The sequence below is a fragment of the Rhea pennata genome, chromosome 1 (assembly GCF_028389875.1).
Source record: "Rhea pennata isolate bPtePen1 chromosome 1, bPtePen1.pri, whole genome shotgun sequence".
NCBI lineage: Eukaryota > Metazoa > Chordata > Aves > Rheiformes > Rheidae > Rhea > Rhea pennata.
The window spans coordinates 63,026,746-63,044,977 of record NC_084663.1 but is presented as its reverse complement, the minus strand read 5'-3'; the positions used below and the strand labels follow the sequence as shown (position 1 = coordinate 63,044,977).

Genomic DNA, 18,232 nt, shown 5'->3' with positions numbered 1-18,232 from the left:
CCTTCCAAATCCTGCAGTAACGGGCTGTGGTAAACAGTGCTGAGGAGTAGTACAGGCCAGTCATATTGTGGTTTTGTCACCTTTTAGAAGTGTTGCTCTACGTATCATATCTTATTCCATTGTTTCCTGAAAACCTTAAAGCTAGATGACTCAGATTACCACTACTTCATGTATCTTTCTATCAGTGAGGGCATAAATCTTGATCTTTCTCGGCTATCCAGCTGTTTAGCCCAAACAGCCCAAGACATTTTAATCTTTCAATTTTTTATGGAAACAAAGTTCTTAACTAGCAGAGTAGTTAAAGATTGTGACCAAATCAGAGATTGCCAGCTAAGAATCAACCATTACTTAGTTGCAGATAAAAGCATGATAACACTGCTCTTACACGTCCTACTGTATAAAGGTTTGCACTTCTATTGCAGCTCTCCATGAAGCAGTGACTCTCAAGCTGATTAGTTACAGAACAACTGTACCACCTATTTCTAGCAGAGGAGTCAGACCTCAGCAGCTGTATTTCAGGTTATGCATTTTGTATGCAATATGAAATGCAATTATTTATGCTGTATATTCATTTCAGTTAGGCCTTTCTACGCATTCTCAAGTGGACTTGATGGTGCACTAAAATTTCTCGGTGTTATAAACCTTTGGGCTTCGTCAGTAGTAATTCAAGAAGCTTGGCCTTAGGACAAGTCTTTGCTTCTTTAATACTTTTTACTTAAGTGTAGATAAGAGGTATGCTTGATCCTTAGCTGTAATTAATGTTTCTGTTTCTAATCAGTGTGCCCTGCAACCATGCTCCTTTGATCAAAGACTGTTATTTTAGAACTGGAATTTTATAACTACTTGTACACTGTAAGTCAGATTTTTATCTTCACTGCTCCGACATTCAGTCACTAATGTGTGCCAGAAAAGATCTTAAATTTACTGCATATATTCTGATAAAAGAACAGCTGCTCAGGTGACTAGAACCACTTACTCTATCACTAATAAGTTCCTTAATAACATCCAAGTTATTTCTAAGATTATAGAGTTTAAGGAAACAACACACACAATTATTTCCTCTATCAATCTTTTTGATAGCTTGTAAACCTACTAATTTACAACCAAGCATGACAGGTCATACCAATATGTACTTCCTTCAGGTTGCATAGTAAATAAAACTGGCAGAAGGCTAGAAGGAGCAGGCTCAAGATTTGTATCTTCATTGAAAGAAGGGAAGAAGCAACTTGGTCCCTTTTCCACGGATGAAGTAGCCAACTGGCCAGCCACCACATTTTATGAATCTAGAAGAGCAATGTGCTTCGTCAGTTCTGCCTGTCTGAAAGGCTCTGCCCTCTTTTCCCCTGAGACCACAAACTTTTTTTCAAGATTTATTCCAGACAACAGAGGTTGTCTGGAATCAGACATCACATCCCACTTTTGACAAAAACTCGTCTCCATCCACCCCTTGAAAAATGCATAGCTTCAATTTTGCTCCCAATTAGATATGATCAAGCAACCGGAGAGTATTTTTTGTGCACACATACCCATGCATATTACTGTTCTCTTTCAAGTAGGATAATATTTGCTTAGCGGTATTTGTGGTAGTCCTACTCAATCCTGTTATTTAGTGCTGCACTTTAACTTCCTGCTTCTGTTCTGCTTTTTCTGTAGCATCTTTTTCTGGTCTGTTATTTCCGTGAGCTTTTCCACTGATAGAAAGGGTTTTTTGGTTAACTTCATTAAACAAAAGACAAAGCTAAGAAAACATACCAGTGGCAGATTGTAGCCCTGGAAGACCACATAGACAGGAGAAGATTTCTTAGGCAGAGCTTTCGAAAGTCTTATCACTATATTCATTTATTCTTTATTGGTCTATACAGCAAAGGAAAGCAGAGTTTGTCTTGGGCTCTCACATTCTGCTGCACCTTCTTTCACTTGCACAGTTTTATAGAGTTGCGTCAGTCTTGGCAGCATGTGAGGGTCGAGGAAGTCATACACCAAGGAATAAGCAGTATGCACTAGTCCTGAGCAGCTTTCCTAGTTAGTACAGTGGTATCCAGTTCCCCCCATCTGAGACTAATGCTCCTGGGGGGAAGAGCCTGAGGTGTTGAGGAAGACAGGGCCATCTCCCACAAGAATCTGAATTTAGCTACAGCTAAATCAGTACAAGGGATACAAACTGTGGGATAAGCGCTCCACTCCTAACCTATAATTTAAGACGCGAAGCTGCTGTTTAGGAATCTTAGTCAGCTAAATACAGGAAGGAGAAAGTAGTACATGCCAGGGCTCAGAGCCTCCTTTGCCAGAGCTCTACAGTCACAAACAGATTCTTATGCAAAGTTTCTAGAAACCTAGTTGCTTATTTCCATTTGCCTGTTTTCTGGACAAACTGGCAAGGAAGATTGGCTTAAGATGTTAGGAATGGAGCGTAGCAAATGTGTAATGAAGGCATTACAGGAAGGCACAGGTTGAGTTCATAAAGCCACACAAGGGAACATTCTTAGAATTGTTTAATCTTGTAAAAGGAGAAGCTGTACCGTACACCTCTTTCTTGGAAAATGCAACCACCAGCACATCTCTCTCTCTTATGCAGGAAAAATTGGCTTTCATTCTCCGGAAGTATTGGCAGCCACTATCCAGGAAGTAAAATCCAGAGAAATGGTCTCTGCAAAAGCAGGTAGAGCTAAGAAATGAGATAGAGAACATAGCTGACAGCTTTTGAGCTAGGCACCAAGAGAGAGAAGCTGCTGTGCTGGCCCAGAATTTTGCTCTATATCACGCAGTGCACTACCTTAGGCAGCAGATGATACCAAATGCCTTCAAAGAAGACAGGGGAGCAGTGATGTTCCTTGCCTCATGTCATGCTGCAAACGTGTGTGGACAAGGGGTGGCTTTCTCCACTAGCCTGATGTCCCTCAGTCAGTGTCCTGAAGCATGAAGTTTGATCACCCGTACAACACCAACTTAGATTGCATAACTAAAGTTTTAGCATTTCTAGAATTCCTGTTACACTGTTATTTTAGGATTTAGCCAAAGCTCTGTTCAGGAAAACCTTATTATTGTAGCTGGCAGAGACTGCTGGAGTTATTTTTACCAGAGGAATCAAAGATTGCAGAATAGCCAGTTTTAGGATGGCTACAGTAGAAGTTGCACTTAATGCAAATTAATTTAATGCAAGCCTAGGCTAAAAGGCTACCAAGCTCCGCTTTTGGCCGCTTGAGGATTAAAGCAAACCAAGTAAATGCTGTGCACATCTCATCTAACACATCTCATGCTAACTATGCTAGAGCTGGTTGGACTGTGACAGTTTTTCAAGAGCTGGAGGACACAGCAGACAGCTGGCCTGCCCTATCCAACTGCAAGGGTGGATGCTATCAAAGCATTCTTCAAACAAAATATCTGATTCCAGGAATATGTGAGGTACAAGGCAAAGATGAAGCACCAGCCTGTGCAATAGCAGAGGAGAAATAAAAGGTTGCTGATAGTTCTTCCACTTCATTCCCTAGAGTTAAAGGGGAGAGGCTTCTGGCGCCAGTTTGCAGAAGTGTTTGCAAAGGCAGATGTAAAGCCCAGGGAATTTCACCACCTAGTTAGCTGAACCAACAAAAGTTGGCTTTGATGAAGCCTGAAGAGGCATTTTCTACACAATGTTTTTCAGTTTTGATGAATGTGGCCTCCTAGGTCAACTGAAGACAGAACCCAGATGTTCGCTTCCCGCATGAGCTGCAAGAACATGTTTACGCTGTTCTTCAGGGAACTGCAGTGAATCAGGGACGCATGAGAGTGCAGAGCCATATTTAATGTATGGAGTCAGTCCGGGCCATCTGAGAAAATCGAGCAGGTTTGCCTGGAAAATAGGGCTCCAACTGTTCTTGCCAAAAATCTTCCAGTTGCTTTAGCTCTGATGACTTTTAGGGGCTCAAGTTTTCCCCATCTTCAGCAGTTCCAGTGATTCCCTCTCCTGAGGTTCTCCTTGAAGACTCATCTTCAGGAAAACAATTTTAGATAAAAGGGTTTTCCTTGTGGCTCTGGAGCAGTGATGAAAACCCAACATGCTCAGAAAGCCAGAGGGAAAAAAAAGAGAGAAAATCATTTTTTGTTGTCAATATTTGGGCTTGATATTATTGCATTGGTAAGAGTTAGCTTTGCAGTTTTTGGAGGAGAAATACATTGAAACAGCTAGTGTCTGCCATTGCATGACCTAGCTGTGGAACGTAAAAGGTCTTCTTCTTCTGGTTACTTTTCAGACAGGAATCACTATGACTGTTTTGGGGAAGTGCTACTGTCCTAAAAGCTTATCTGGATTACCCTTCTACTAGTTCTGTATCTGGACTGATTAAATACAATTCCATCATATGTCACAGTCAGGCATTTAGCTCAGTAGGTTATGCAAGCATCTGACATCTACTCTCCTGAAAGCCATACAGAGTCCCAGCCAAAGCTGTCATCTCCAAATGTTGTCTTGCTCTGGGAACGTTTCTCTCCGGAGCACTCTCGTGAGCGTCCAAGTCGGCATGTGTCAGCAGAGCGCTCAGGAGCCAAGTGAACCAGTGCCAGGTTGGCTGTAAGAGCCAGTACCTCAGCTTGGATTAGAAAGGCATCACTGCACTGGGGCCAGGTGATTATCTGGCTGTCAACAATTTCATTAGTGGAAGGTGTTCAGCTTTGCAGGACAGGAATATATCTCTTGGTCCTGGCATATTCTAAAAAGCTTTCCATGTGGCAGCTAAGATGTGACCACAGGTTATGGGTTTTAGCTTTTTAAGATGCGTTTTCTTAAAGCTTATAGTTTAAGGCATGCTCAGATTTCGGGAGGGAGAGAGGAGTAGTTCTGAGAACAATCTACTCAGGGCAAACTAAAAATGTTACCATTTTCTGAGACTAGCAATTTTGTGGCCACTTTGCTCAGAAGTGCTCCACTGGTCAATGGACTTTTTAGCTAGCAAGTTAGTCTTTCAGTTGCCCTCATCTGAAAGGATGGCCTCAGCCTCATTAGGAATTTTACATGTTGATTATTTCAATAAATGCAGCTTTTGGTCTGCCACACACGATTAGACACTAATTGTGTTCATAGCTGGAATCACCACAGAAGCAGTTGGCACAACATAGATATTAGTCATACTATCAATTTGTTTTCTATTAAACTTCAGGATTCACAGAAATGAAGGACTTTAGAGATTTTAGCAGAGAAGATATGTGGAAGCAAACAAGCATCTCTGCTGATTCCACCATGTCTTAAAGTCATGGTTTGCAGGCAAATCAAACTTGTGGAAAAAAGCTTATGTCCTCAAGAGAGTTAGATGCATGAACCGTTTGTCCAGCTTGACACAGGGTAAAATGTCATTTTGTCAAATCTAACTTACTGGTAGAAGGACCATTCTTAGATAAAAGCTAGGAGTTTCGGAGCTTGCCACATTTCAGGAAAAAAAACCTGTCTTTCCTGATAACCTGTTTTCTAATTAGATGACTTAACTTTCCCTTCTTAATCAGATAAAGATGCAATCTTGCTTTTATGCAAGCCAGCAATGTACTCTTGTATAACATGAAATTACAAGGAGTTAGGAATTGAGGTGTCAAGAGGTGGTTGCAGGCAGGAGAGGAGACTAAACACCAGGTTCAAAGTTTTGAAGGCACAGAAAGGTAGACTGCTTGAGTAGCAAAATAGGAAATTTGCATGGCAGAGCAGAAAAGGCTAATACATGTGCTTTTTGTAGATGGCAAGTATACCATTAAAGCAGATATAAAAAGGAGCTTTAAGATGTGTCACAAAATGTATAGTTTTTAGTGAAAGTCAGAGACTAAAGTAGAATTTGAAATCTATTTGATTTAGTGCGTTCTTCTACTCTGGACCTTCGCCTATTCCTCTATTATTAGAGGAATGATCTGTGAAAAGCGGTTTCTTAAGTGTTCATCCCTCATCCTCTGGCATATTTGCCATCTCTGTAGCAAACAGCAGGGATGGATTAAGACTGTAATACAGCTCAGAGTCACTGAAGCTTCTTGAATCCTCCTGCAGATGCCTGCTCCCATCACTCCTTAATTACAGTGCTTTTGGCCATATTTCCAAGTGAGCAGCTCTGCTCCCACTAGAGACATGTTCTGCTGCTGCCTGCTAAAAGCTGCTGCCTGCTACTGCACCTCGTTGAGGCATCTGCGGACCAAATAACAAGAAATCCTGCTTTTATCCACTGTTAGCAACTGGGTCTTGCCAACAACTGTGACTTAGTTGAAGAGTAAGCAATAAAATCTGACAGATTAAGCAATGAGGGCATCACTCAATACAAGTATACTAGTAACAGAAGGAAAGGCATGCAGTTTACTGTCTGCACAAGAAGAAATGTCTGGGTATGGTTCAGTCCTTCCTGTATTAAATTAATTAAGTCATAACTTTATAGTTGGGAGATCTTGCTGCAAATATATGGTGCCTGGACAAATATTATCCAATGTGAAGGCTAGGTGAATAGTTTACTAGCAACCAAGCAAGAACCTCCAGGACTTGTAGCAGAGCAGGCACAGTTCTCTTCCCAAATTGGAGTAATGTATCTCTTTTCTTTCTGACCTTGCCTCAAGTACATAGATCTCAGTTTGAGAGTATGGTTTTAGGACATCCTTAGAGGCCAAGGAAACATAAGATCAGCCACTGAAACATCTCAGAAATCCCAATCCTGAAAGACAATATGTTGTTATATGTAGGCCGGTCATAACTGTTCCTCCAAGGCAAGATTCAAGAAGACAAGACAAGCCAGTACAGCATGAAATAATTTCTGCTTAGAAAGCAAATGTCTTGAGAAAGCCCGTGGTGTTCACCAATGGAACTTTAAAGAGACACAGCATCTTTTGGAGGAGCTGGGTGGGGAATATGGCCCAACAACTTCAAAAAAAACCCTTTTTCTGTTGTTGTTCTGAGGACTTACTTTGTGTCTTAAATTCAGGGGATAAATATGAGGCTCCATAGCCAAATATTCCAGATGACTCCCTCCAGTTCTGTTCAGATCAGGTTCCGACTACCCTTTCCAGGAATGAAAAAGGCGAAGTATTTCCGAGGCCTACATCTGTGGTGATTTCATACAGGGGCATAAATATTGCTTCATTAAAGTGCTAGCTTCAGTCTATTAATATATACTGAGTTCAAACGTATACTCATTTGTAACTCTTCACATTATATGGACTAGGAGGTTAAAAACATTTTTTTTTCAATAATGTATTATGGAAAGTAAGCTAAGGCTGTAAGGACATATGTTATGGCAGTTCCTACTCTTGTCACTGCCTCTACTAGCTCTTTCAAGAAAAAAATCTAGAAGCTGAGTGTAACAGGAAGTTTACCCCAGTATGAAGAAAGCAAACAACTGACTAATTTGGAGAAGTTTGCAGGGACGAGATCAGGAAGTTGAAGCCTATACACTTCAACCCTTTCTCTAGAGAACTCTGTCCTTCCTTCCAGAGACTTTCAAGCTATGATCCATTTCAGTAGATCCCACAGACACATCACTCTTTACATGTAGCTTTGGGTCAAGCCAAGTCACTTTGTCTACAAGCCACCTGAAAACATTGCCATCTCCATGTTTCAGAAGTTGGTGATGGCCAGGAGAAAAACAGAGGGAATTAAATCATGTGCAATTCCCCCTTACAGCAGTTCTGAAATCTCAACTGCATCCTGTGCATAAGTCAATTACTATCTATTTTGACTTAAAGGTAGCCTATGGCCAGTTACAAAGGAAGACAGCCTGCAGCAGAGATGCAGTTCACAAAATTAAGAATGGTGAAATAATTTATGCGTGTGTGTGTGTGTGTGTACCCTTATAGGAGGAACTTTGGGGTACTATGCAACCACTAGGGGCTTTCTCCATTGCTGGGCCTGTGCAACCAAAAGTTATTCTGCTCAACTTCTAGCTTGGGTGTAAAAAGTATTTCAGGATGCCAAAACAGTGTTTTGACTTATCCAAACCAGATTTTTCCCTGGTTGCTCAGACTGGATGTGGGAGTCCTGGATGAACTTTTCCTCTCCTTGGTTCAAAACAGCAATTTCCTTTTAAACAAAACCCAGACTGTTTAAGCACCCTACAATTCACAACAGTTGCTCTGTTGCAGCTAAGAATTTTGGGAAGGGGTCTTCTTCCTTCCTGTTGAGACGTCATGCAGTGCTCTTGGGTATTCAAAGCCCATGAAGGAAAGTTATGGGACTGGTGGGCAATGCATTTTCCCACAGGGAGGGCATACCTTCTTCTCCAACTTGAATGTGTTTCTTCTTGCCCATCTCAAGCTATCGCATACCCCAGTGATCATGTTATTTCCCTGAGCTCTGTGATATTAGTTTAATCCCTGGGGCCACAGAAGAGGACTGAAACTGGTTTCCCACAGCCTGTGTGGATTTCCTAACCAAACGGTTATTCAGGAAAAGGCAACTACGACCTCCAAGTGCGTTAATAATCTTTTGATTCCTCGGCTTGTACTGCCAGTGGCCAAAATGAAATGCTCTGCCATTTGTTTTGCCTGAAACTATTCCATGAAATTGCTTCCAATTTATGAACGGATTTGGCTACCTCATAACCTCATTTTTAGCAAAGTAGCAACTTGCCAAAAACCCTTACCCAGTGCTATTCTTGAGTGCTTTGCCCAATCTTATGTTTCAGGAGCATTGCCTGTGCATAGTGTGGTTGCTACAACCCTTCCTCCAACCTCTCTCCTCCCTCAGTGAGGACAGGAAGGCAGGAGAGGAGCCACGGCCAAGGCCCTTGACCTTCGCAGGAGACAGCTAGTATTTACGTGTGGGCACTGGCTTGCTGATCTGAGTTGTGATGACAGGGATGAGTAATAAAATAAAGTAAAACTGGTGTAAGGTATAAGTGCAGTTTTAACGAGGAGTATGATTTCCAGGATTTAAGATTGTTTTTAGTCCCTTTGAGCTTGGTGTCTGCTATCTCTGCTTTTGCTCACTGTCCTGGAGCGGTGGCGCAGGGGCGTTCAGAAGGCTCATCCAGCTCTGCTGCAGGATGGGGCGATGCCTCGGGTTCATCGCGCCTGGATCTGCATAACCCCTGGTGGAGGCCATCGTCATCCTCCTGCTCCACCTCCTCCCTGGGGGCTGCCCTCTCCCTCTTTTGCCCCCTCCCAACTGTTTAATGCTCTGGAGAGTTTTTGGGTCAGCAGTGTGGGGCCCTCAGTGAGGGAAACCTGGAGGCAGCGCATCTGCTGGAGATGCTCCTGCAAATGCAAGACCTCGCCAGACAGCTCTGCACAGGCAAGCAGAGATAGAATTGGCATTAAATTCAAAAGCCATTTGGAGGGCCTTGATATTCCAGATTCACTGCTGCCATTCCTGCTGCCATTGCCTCCCAAATCCATCAGATGGAAGATGTTTGGAGGAAGGCAAGAAAAAAAAAAAAAAGAGGAGGTGAAGGGCTGAAATTTTCAACATTTTGCTTGAATCCATGCTTGTCAGGACCAGCAGCCTAATTTGTGGTAGGCAGGACTCTAATACCACTTACATATTTCCTTCCCTGCATGAAGGAGAACATAAAACTGACTTCAACTCATTGGAATCTACACCAAGAAGGGAACTAAGCTTTTAGTTGTACTATAGTTTAGTTATTAGCATCTCTTAAAAATACGAATAGGAAATACCAATTAAAGCAACAAAAATTATTTAAGTGCGTTTTTGATAAACAATCTAGATTTATTACTAATTCTATGACCCAGTGAAGAAGAGTCCTTTCTTTCCACTAACAGGTGAGCTGATAGCAAATGGATTCATTGGATTTTCCTGCTGTGCTAAGAGAACAAAGCAAAAAGAAAACCTCTTCCCCCCCAAAAAAAAACATTTTACTATCGGAGTTTTCAGTCTCAAAGAATTATCTTAATTCTTGTCATGCTGACCTGTACCCAGTCAGAAGAAAAACTTCCTTTCACTTGGGGGGAAAAAGCTTTCAAGAAAATTAATCTGATTATCAATAGATCTTTCACAATGGTCCAGTTCTGTTCCAGTTGAGTGGTGTGCTTCACTGAGTCAGTAAGCTTGTATACAGGACCAATCTTTTGGTCAATACTTTTTCTTTCTTTTTGTTCAGTGTTTCACAATTGCAAAAGCATGACTTATCTTCCAAAGTTGTCTTTGGGAGAACAATTAAGTTATTTAAGACTAGCTAAGCAAGCTGCTAACACACTTCAATTCTGAATGCACTGCTCTGCGGTTTATCTTGACAGAGCCCAAAACATGAAAGCTGGCCTCCTGCCTCTGTTTTCTTGTAACCAGCCATCAGAGAAACAGATTTCCCTGCTACTCTGCTAACTAGATATGCCTGGTTTGCTTAACCAGCAAGCACATTCCTGCACTTCAGGAAGAACACTCTGCACTCATTAGGAGCTACTGGGCTACAGCACAAGATTGAGAAAACAGATTTGTTTTGGACAACCCACTCTGACATGGAGGTGCCGAGGTGAATGACCTTTGAAGAAAACCTGCGTCCAAGAGCAAGATGAACAATCTGACAAGTGAATAGCTCTGTATTTTACGACAGAGCACAAAATGACTAGAAGTTGCAGAGATCTGACTCAATGAGCAGAACTAGCACGCTGGGAATGGCTGGTAGTGCTACCACCACCATGGGCTGCCAGCCCCCACTGTTGAAGAGTAGGTGGCTCAGACACCGCTTCTTAAGCTATTCAGCCACAAAAGTTTACAGCTTGGTGTTTGGGGGATCATGAGCTACTTTCTAACTTTGCTTTTTAAGGCAGCTCTTGAAATAGCCCCGAGTTGCCACAAACCCCTTCAGCTCTCTAGGTAAGAGGAAGATGATAGATAGAAACCTTGCCAGGCATCCCCGTGAAAGTAGTGCCAGTCGCAAGGTAGCACTCTGTGGAGCAGCTGGTCCCAGCTCAGCCCCGCTTTGCTGTCAAGGCAGGACGTTGGCACAGTTCTGATCTCTTGTCAGGCAAGCAGGCTTTGGGAGGTGAGAGAGCTTTAAACTATGATCTATTTAAATGTCCTGCCCTGTTATTGATCAGTAGCTACAAACAATTCTGCAACCACATTCTCCCAGCTGTCTTCTGCAACAATTTCCCCAACTCAGATGCACAGTCCTAGTCCTAGGCTAATACTTTAGCCAGCTCCTCCTGATAGACATACTTGTGTTTCACTTGATCTTCTCAGAAAAATAGATCTCTACCTCTCGGCTCCTCCTCTCGCCAAGGACTTTCTAACATGTTTATTGTGTGTAGAGGAAGACACAGCTCAGAATGAAAACTCCTACAAATGTGGAGAGGGGGAGAAACAGGGGTTGGGTATGTGCACCCATCCTGACTCAGGGTGCAGTTACGCAGCAGTTTTAACTGCTCCAAATTTAGAGCTGTTGTGGCAATGCCCTGTCTGCACTATGCTGCCCCTCTCTTCTGTTGCCAGAAAACAAAAGAGGTACATGTGAAGGAATGCTTCCTGGGGCTGAGTCAGCTGGAAACCAACCCTACCTAAAAATGACTAGTTTTTGCTGGAGCAGCTCCCTGCCCAGCTGGACCTGTAGGAGGGCAGAGGAGGGAGCAGGACTGTGCAGGGCTAGGGGAGAGCGAGCAGGATTGTCACTGTGCCGATTTAAGAGAAGCCTGAACTTCCGCAGAGCTACATCGCTGCCAAGGAGGCTGCCTCTGAAGGCGGGAATCCCATGCACCTCCCTTCTCCTGTGCCGCTGGGTTAGTTTTCCACTCAGTTCTCTGATTGTTTTAGCTAATTCCACAGCTTCTCACTACTTCTCGTCAAGGCTGCAGGTGGGAAATGCAGCAAGGCAGGAACACTCCTTCTATTAGCAGCCTCACTTATGTCAGCTTAAAGCCGCTGTGAAATTGCAACTTAAGGGCTAAGCACACAGTATACAAATCTGGAAAGAAAGATACCCATCAAGCCTGCTCAGAGCAATTTTGTCATTGAATTATGCAACATTCTGCTTTGCTACATTAAAGATTTTTAGAGATCTTGTTTGTTTTAGTAACTCTTATTCAAAGAACACCACTAGATGAAAAAGTCTCCAAAAACTCTAGTGATGTACGTGACAGTGCCCAGACCCTGAACAGCAGATAGAGTAGTCCCACCGATTCATGCTGGGTAAGGCAGTACAGTCAGCCAGGAAGAACTGCAGCACTGGGGGCTTATTTCACCCTTTCTGCATCACTTCTGAAATGCCTACAGCAGAGTTTATTGAAGATCTTCTTTTACACTGTTATTAATATGCCATAGTACAATTAGTGATTGTTAAGTGACTTTAATCAACAGTTTTATTATTTTTTTTTTTTAAATCTACTTTAAAATATCTTGTGGTATTGTGGTGGACACAATGTGGTAATATGTATAATACACAAAATATTGCATCTCAGCTGTGATACTATTATACAAGAGTGGTTCTACCAGGACACCTCTTTTTGTACTCTTCAAAAGAGAACAAAGAACCGATTAAAGATCACTCGGTTTAGAAGGCTGGAAGGCAGCAGCTAACGAGTTGACTTTGCACTACTAGGTGCACGGACAGGGAAAGCATCAGGTGTGCTTCCACAATTTTGCTGCAGCAGAAACTGCAACAGTTAGATGGGATGCCTGCCCAGGACACACAAAACCGAAGGATTTGAGAACGGTTTGGCCGCTGGCATTCAGCTGTGGGAGCCGCAGGAATCAGGATGTAGGAATTTGGGTCTTTGTTTCAGGAACATTCCTTGGAAAGTGTCAGCGCCAGCTGCGAGATGGCCCGAAATTCCTCATCTTATCTGTGCCCGGCGCAGCGGGGCCGCCGCTGCCAGGGGGACCCGCGCTAATGACGGGGCAAATTCCTCCCGCGTGGCCGCAGCGGCCCCGGCAGCCGCGGCGCTGCACCGGGATGCCGCCGGCAGCGCCGGGCCCCCCGGGCACAGCTGCCCGCCGAGGGCCGGCAGCGCCGGCGCGGCGCGCGTTGCGCCGCCGCCCGCTTCGGGGCAGGCGACTTCGGGGTTGCGCGGCAGCGCCGAGAAGCAGCGAGACAAGGCAAGCTTTTTTTAACTTTTTAAAAAGTTAAAAGAAAAAAAAAACCACTTTTTTTCCCTCCTCTGCTCGCCGTGCGCAGACAATATCGTCAATGGGAAAACTCGGTGTTGAAGTTTGTGCGAGGAAAGGAACAAAAGGGAGATCAGGGGAGGGGTGGCCGCGGCTCGGGGGAGGTCTGCATGCGGGAGAAGCACCGCGGGGCCCGGGCAGAGCCGCCGCCGCCACCTGCCCCGCGACGGAGGCGGCGGCTGCCGGCGCCCGCCCGCGCCCGGCGGGCCGCGGCGAGACTTACTTTCTGGGGATCGGCGTAGGTGCCCAGCCCCAGCAGCGGGATGCTGTTCCCGTCGCTCAGCGGGATGCGGTGCCTCTCGGCTGTCAGGCTCATGGTGCCGGCAAGGCGGGCCGCCCCGAGCCCGCGGCTGCCTCCGCAGGGGCGGGAGCCGCTGCCGCTCCGCAACCTGCCGCGGCCCCTGCGCGCCGGCGCCTGTGCGGGGGCCGAGACACGGAGTGCCCGCTCCCGCCGGCGGCCAGCGCCTTTTTGGGGGGCAGAGCCACGTGTGGCCTCCGCGGCCCCGCGCCGCCCCCCGCGCCGCCCCCGCGGGGCCGCGCCGGCGGAGCGCGCGGCCGCGCCGTGCGGAGCGCAGCGCGGCGCCGGGGGCGGCCCGGGGGGCCCCGCCGGTCCCCGCCCCGCCCGCGGTTCCTGCCTCGCAGAGCTTACGGAGTGATTTTTTTACCCCCGGAGGTGCGGAGCCCTTTTCTAAAATGCCCCACGCGGGGCTGCCTAGAGGCTCGCTCTGCGGGGTGCCAGGGCAGTTCCTCCCCGTGCTCTCTAAGGGCTGCAGACTGCTGCTTTGGGGGCAAGGCAGAACTGAAGAAAGTGCCAGGCTCAGGGGAAACCAGAGTGGTTCCTCTGCCTCACCAGGGATCCCAGGTCACAGGGAACAGGCTCGTGTTCCTCACAGTCTGGTCCTGCTCTGCTGCAGGAAAGTAGTACCTTTCCTATCAGTGATATCCCAGAAGGGGACAATGTCCATTGTGAAATGCAGTCCAAACCTCTTGCTGCCCTCCCTGACGCTCATAAAACACGCGGGGCGACGGCTGTACACCGCACTGCAGAGATGCCCCCTGCCTTGAGCTACCTCCTTTGTATTCTGCACCTGTGCCTTGCCTGCATTCTCGCCGTTTAATCTTGAAGTGTATAAGCTTGTACGTCTTCCTAGATGAACCTGGAATTGAGCCCTTAGAGGACGAAATTCCTCAGCCATAGCCAAGTCCTTTGCCTGGTAGGTTATTTTATCTCTTTCTGCATCCCACTTATCTTTCTGCGCACTGTAGTAGTTTAGCAAGTAAGCAATTCAAAAGGGGGTTAATGAATCCACCAAGATAAGCCTCTTTTGAGTGGTTCTTGAGATCAGTAGGTGCATGCTAGTTCACATTTCGAGAGAGAGGTAGTTGCTGTTAAGGCTTGGGACTTACCTAAAGAGCACCCTACTATGAGACCATTTTACATCAGTGTTGCAGATGAGATATCTGCATGGGTATCTACGGGAGATGGGAAAATTGCCACTTCTGTGGGTAGAAACATGCCAAACTGCTCACAGCTAAGCACAAGACCACTTGTGATCCCTGCTTGAAAATTATTAGATAGCCCGTGTGCGTCACAGGACACAGGTAGCGCACTGTGACATAAAACACTCCTTTGGGAAGTGAGCTGAGTGCTGCTCAGGCTTCCCCTTCTGGCTACGCTTCCCAGGGATGGTGCAATGCAGAAAACCAGCTGTGAGGTGCTCGGGTCTTCTTTTGAGGCCAGTGCAAAGGCACAGCCTGGCTGTCATTGTGGTAAGCAACTGGAGTCCTGTGAGACCCCATCTGCATTTTGTCGCAAGTGGTGAGCATGTGGGGGAGTATGTATTCACACATCACATGGAGGAAGGGAACCCAGTGACCTTGTCTGCGTCTCCCATTTTTTTCTATGTAACTGGCTACCAGTCTTCTTTTACAGGAGAAGCTTTTGTCTCCTGTCTATACAGCAAGCATGACCAAACACAGTCCATACACCAGTAGGCAGACACGTTGACGCCGCATGCGTGTGGAGCATGCTGCCACTTCTCTCAGTCATAGTCCTGGTTTGACAGCATCTGCCAAGCCCTCCTTCTCCCCCTCCCCGTCCTCCAACTCTCCCATAATTCATCCCTTTCCAGCAGCTTGCAGAGGCTCAAGGCACGGCTTGCTCATTCGCGTCAGTCTCGGACACATCCAGCTCACTCGTCCGCTCCGGCGTCAGAGCTGTGCGTGCCCTAACCCGTGTGTGAGCCAGAGCTGGGCAGTACGCGACGGCACTTGCTGATCCACGTCTGGGCAAGTGAGCGAACATAAGGAGACTTTCTGGCAGGAGCAGGCTAGCTTGATACATGATAGCCCCGAACGACAACTGGGAAAGAAAGAGGGACAGACAGACATGCTGTAATTCACAAACAAGGGATCTCACAGAGGAGATCAGCACCAGCTTCTAGGAATGGCCAGGGAGAGCTGCCAGGCACTGGGCACTGCCAGACAGGTCGCCTGAGGTGGGGGATCCGGCAGAAGTCACCTCTCTTCCAGAGGCACCAGAAGGGGAGGCCTGCTCTTAGAAATTCAGAGTGCTCGCACAGAGCAACTGCATAGAGGCATCCCCCCCCCCCACTCCGTGTCTTCACTGAGAGCAAATAATGCGAACACATTTTACACGCACAACTTTTACATTCCTAGAGCGGCTCTACCTCCCTCCCCTACTATTTTAACACCTTTACAGCTTCTATATTGAAACTGGGAAAATAGATAGAAAATGATTTAATATATTTTTTCCATTTAAGCAAAGTTATTAGCCTGAAGTAGCCTTATTTTGTAGAAGCTAGAAATACTAGTGCATTTTAAAATGACAATGAGTATCCTTTAAAGAACAAAGGAAACCAAATAATGCAATTTGGAGCCCTTTGCATGTAATTCTTGTTAGTAACAATTAGTTCTAGCTATTCAGGGAAGTAGAGTTCCCAGTTTCAGAATTTAAATGACTTAGCCAGACTTTTTGCAAGGACTTAGTATCTAGCAACCCCAACTGCAAAACAATGCAAGTTTCTAGAGGCAAAGCTTTGGCTGCTAGCTGTTGTTGATCGGCAGCTATTCAGGAGCTTTTATAAAATGCAGATGTGGTCTCAGTTCATTCTCTAGGAAACAAAAACAATGAGGTTTCAGCCTGGCCTTACTAGCAAGTAAGGAGAATGAACATTGTATCAGCACGAGTTCCCAGTCTCCAGCAAAGCTTGAAAAACACACAGAAACACCTTGAAAAGCAACAAAAGCAGATTCAGGATTCTTGAACTGATGGTGCAGAGTTTTATAGCTAGATTAGTCATCTCAGACAAGTAAAGAATGGGGGTTTGAAAAAAAGCAGCTTGTAATTGCAGATTGTTTTCTGCATATGCACACAAACGTAATAGAGACAGAACATAAAGAAAGAGTGAATTTTTTAAAAAGGAAAAGTAGGTCAGACATCTGAGTTTCTTTAATGTTAAAGATTGCAGAACTCTCAGGTGAAGAAAGCTCTTAACAACACTGTTACCTGAGCAAAGCATGTCAGCAATCTTTTGAAGTGAAGAATATACCCCTTTTCTCATGTTATATCAAATTGCTGAATATCCTAGGAAAAGGAGAAAATGTGACCTTTAAATACAGCCTCCCCAGTTCTGGGAAGAAAATAGAAGATGGAAAGGAGAAAAGAGTTGCTGATTTGAAAGGACTACCCTACTAGTTTTCTAGGTTTCAGATTTTCTCTGAAATTCAGCTGCCTTCTGTTTTAGCAAGCTGTTGTTTTGGACAAGGGAGATGTTAAAAATAGTGTTCTCTTGCATTTTATAAATTTGGGTGTGTTTACGCATTGCAGATTAGATTAGTGAGTTTCTAGAAGAAGGTGACCTGCAGTGCCTAAAAATTAGCTTTTCTAAAAGGAAAATGGGAAGTACTTTTAAAAACATGTAATTCTTTATTAGATTAAAAAAAAAGTTGCTACACTATTTCTCTTTTCTGTGTGAGCTATGTTTCACTCCATGTGTAATTATCTGCTAGAATGTATACTCTGCATATGCTTTCAGTTAAAATTGCTTAAAACATGGTCTTGAAGTCTGCATATTTCCAGTCAACTTTTTAATAACTCACATAAACTAGCATGCGTCTGTTGTGCTTGTGGAATATCCATTTATAATATACTTACAACTATTTAGCTTAGAGGTTTTGGTAGCATGTGTCATGACTAATATTTCTTCTCCTTTTTTCTCATTATATATGATAAACCAATATATACCAAGAAAAACTTCCAATCTCTCTTTTTCTTCTTTAACTCTCTATAAAACAATATTTGTGCAGTGTGTTGCACAGAGACTGTAAGTGAAGTCTTTTTCTTACCACTTTTTTCTGTGCGGAAACAAATTGTACAACCTGAGCTGGAGAACACTTCTTTTCTGGAAGAACATGTGGTAGCATCTACTTACTTTTTATTCTCAGATTCTAGTTATCACTATGTATGTCAAGGTATAGTTCTCAAGGACACCAAATGACACAAGTGATACCGTATATTGCCTGTGTAATTCCCTCTTGTTGTGGCCAAGGATTTTCTCATGTGGGAGCGTTCATGATCTTTTCCCTTTGATCACATTTGTTGCACAACAAGACTGATTACAGCAGGGATAATAACCTGGGCTTTGTTGGGAAGTGAGATATAATGAGATACAATGGGCCTGCATAGTGGTTTCTATGCAAACACTTTTCCCTTAGTTTCCACTGTGGCATGTGAACTACTTTGCAAACAATGAAACCCTCAAGTGACATGCTCATGTTTACTTAAAGAATTTTTATATCTGTTAAGGACATGTCTGGGGTTGGTCCTGCCTTGAAGGCCTAAAGTCTGCTCTCAAATTGTACCTGACTTGCAGCTTCATGGTAATAGGAGTATAAAATAACATCCAGCCTTACTGGAAGCCTTTGCTGCAAGACCCGTGAAGCAGTATACAACCTCCAAAGACCTCATCTGGCCCCATTTTTCCAACACTGGTACAGCACTTCTGTTGGAGCCATAAAGAGGAAGATAGGGAGAAAATGTGCCTAATGCTTGTGCCTGCAGAGGGAATTAGGAAAATACTTGACAGCTGGGTTGCTTATCCCTTCTGCTCCATATAAATGCGCTGTGGCTACAGCTGTGATAAAAGGGAAATTCCAAGGTATCCT

General features: G+C 44.7%; 1 protein-coding gene across 1 annotated transcript in view; it reads right to left on the bottom strand.

Moving 5' to 3' along the window:
• The window catches only part of AKR1D1 (aldo-keto reductase family 1 member D1), a 36,502-nt gene extending 23,009 nt beyond the window's left edge, over positions 1-13,493 (bottom strand). The window contains exon 1 of the mRNA XM_062569771.1: positions 13,269-13,493. Within this exon, the coding sequence (XP_062425755.1) occupies positions 13,269-13,361 (93 nt within the window). The 5' untranslated portion in view covers positions 13,362-13,493. The remainder of the gene's footprint in view (positions 1-13,268) is intronic.
• Positions 13,494-18,232: the final 4,739 nt, after the last annotated feature.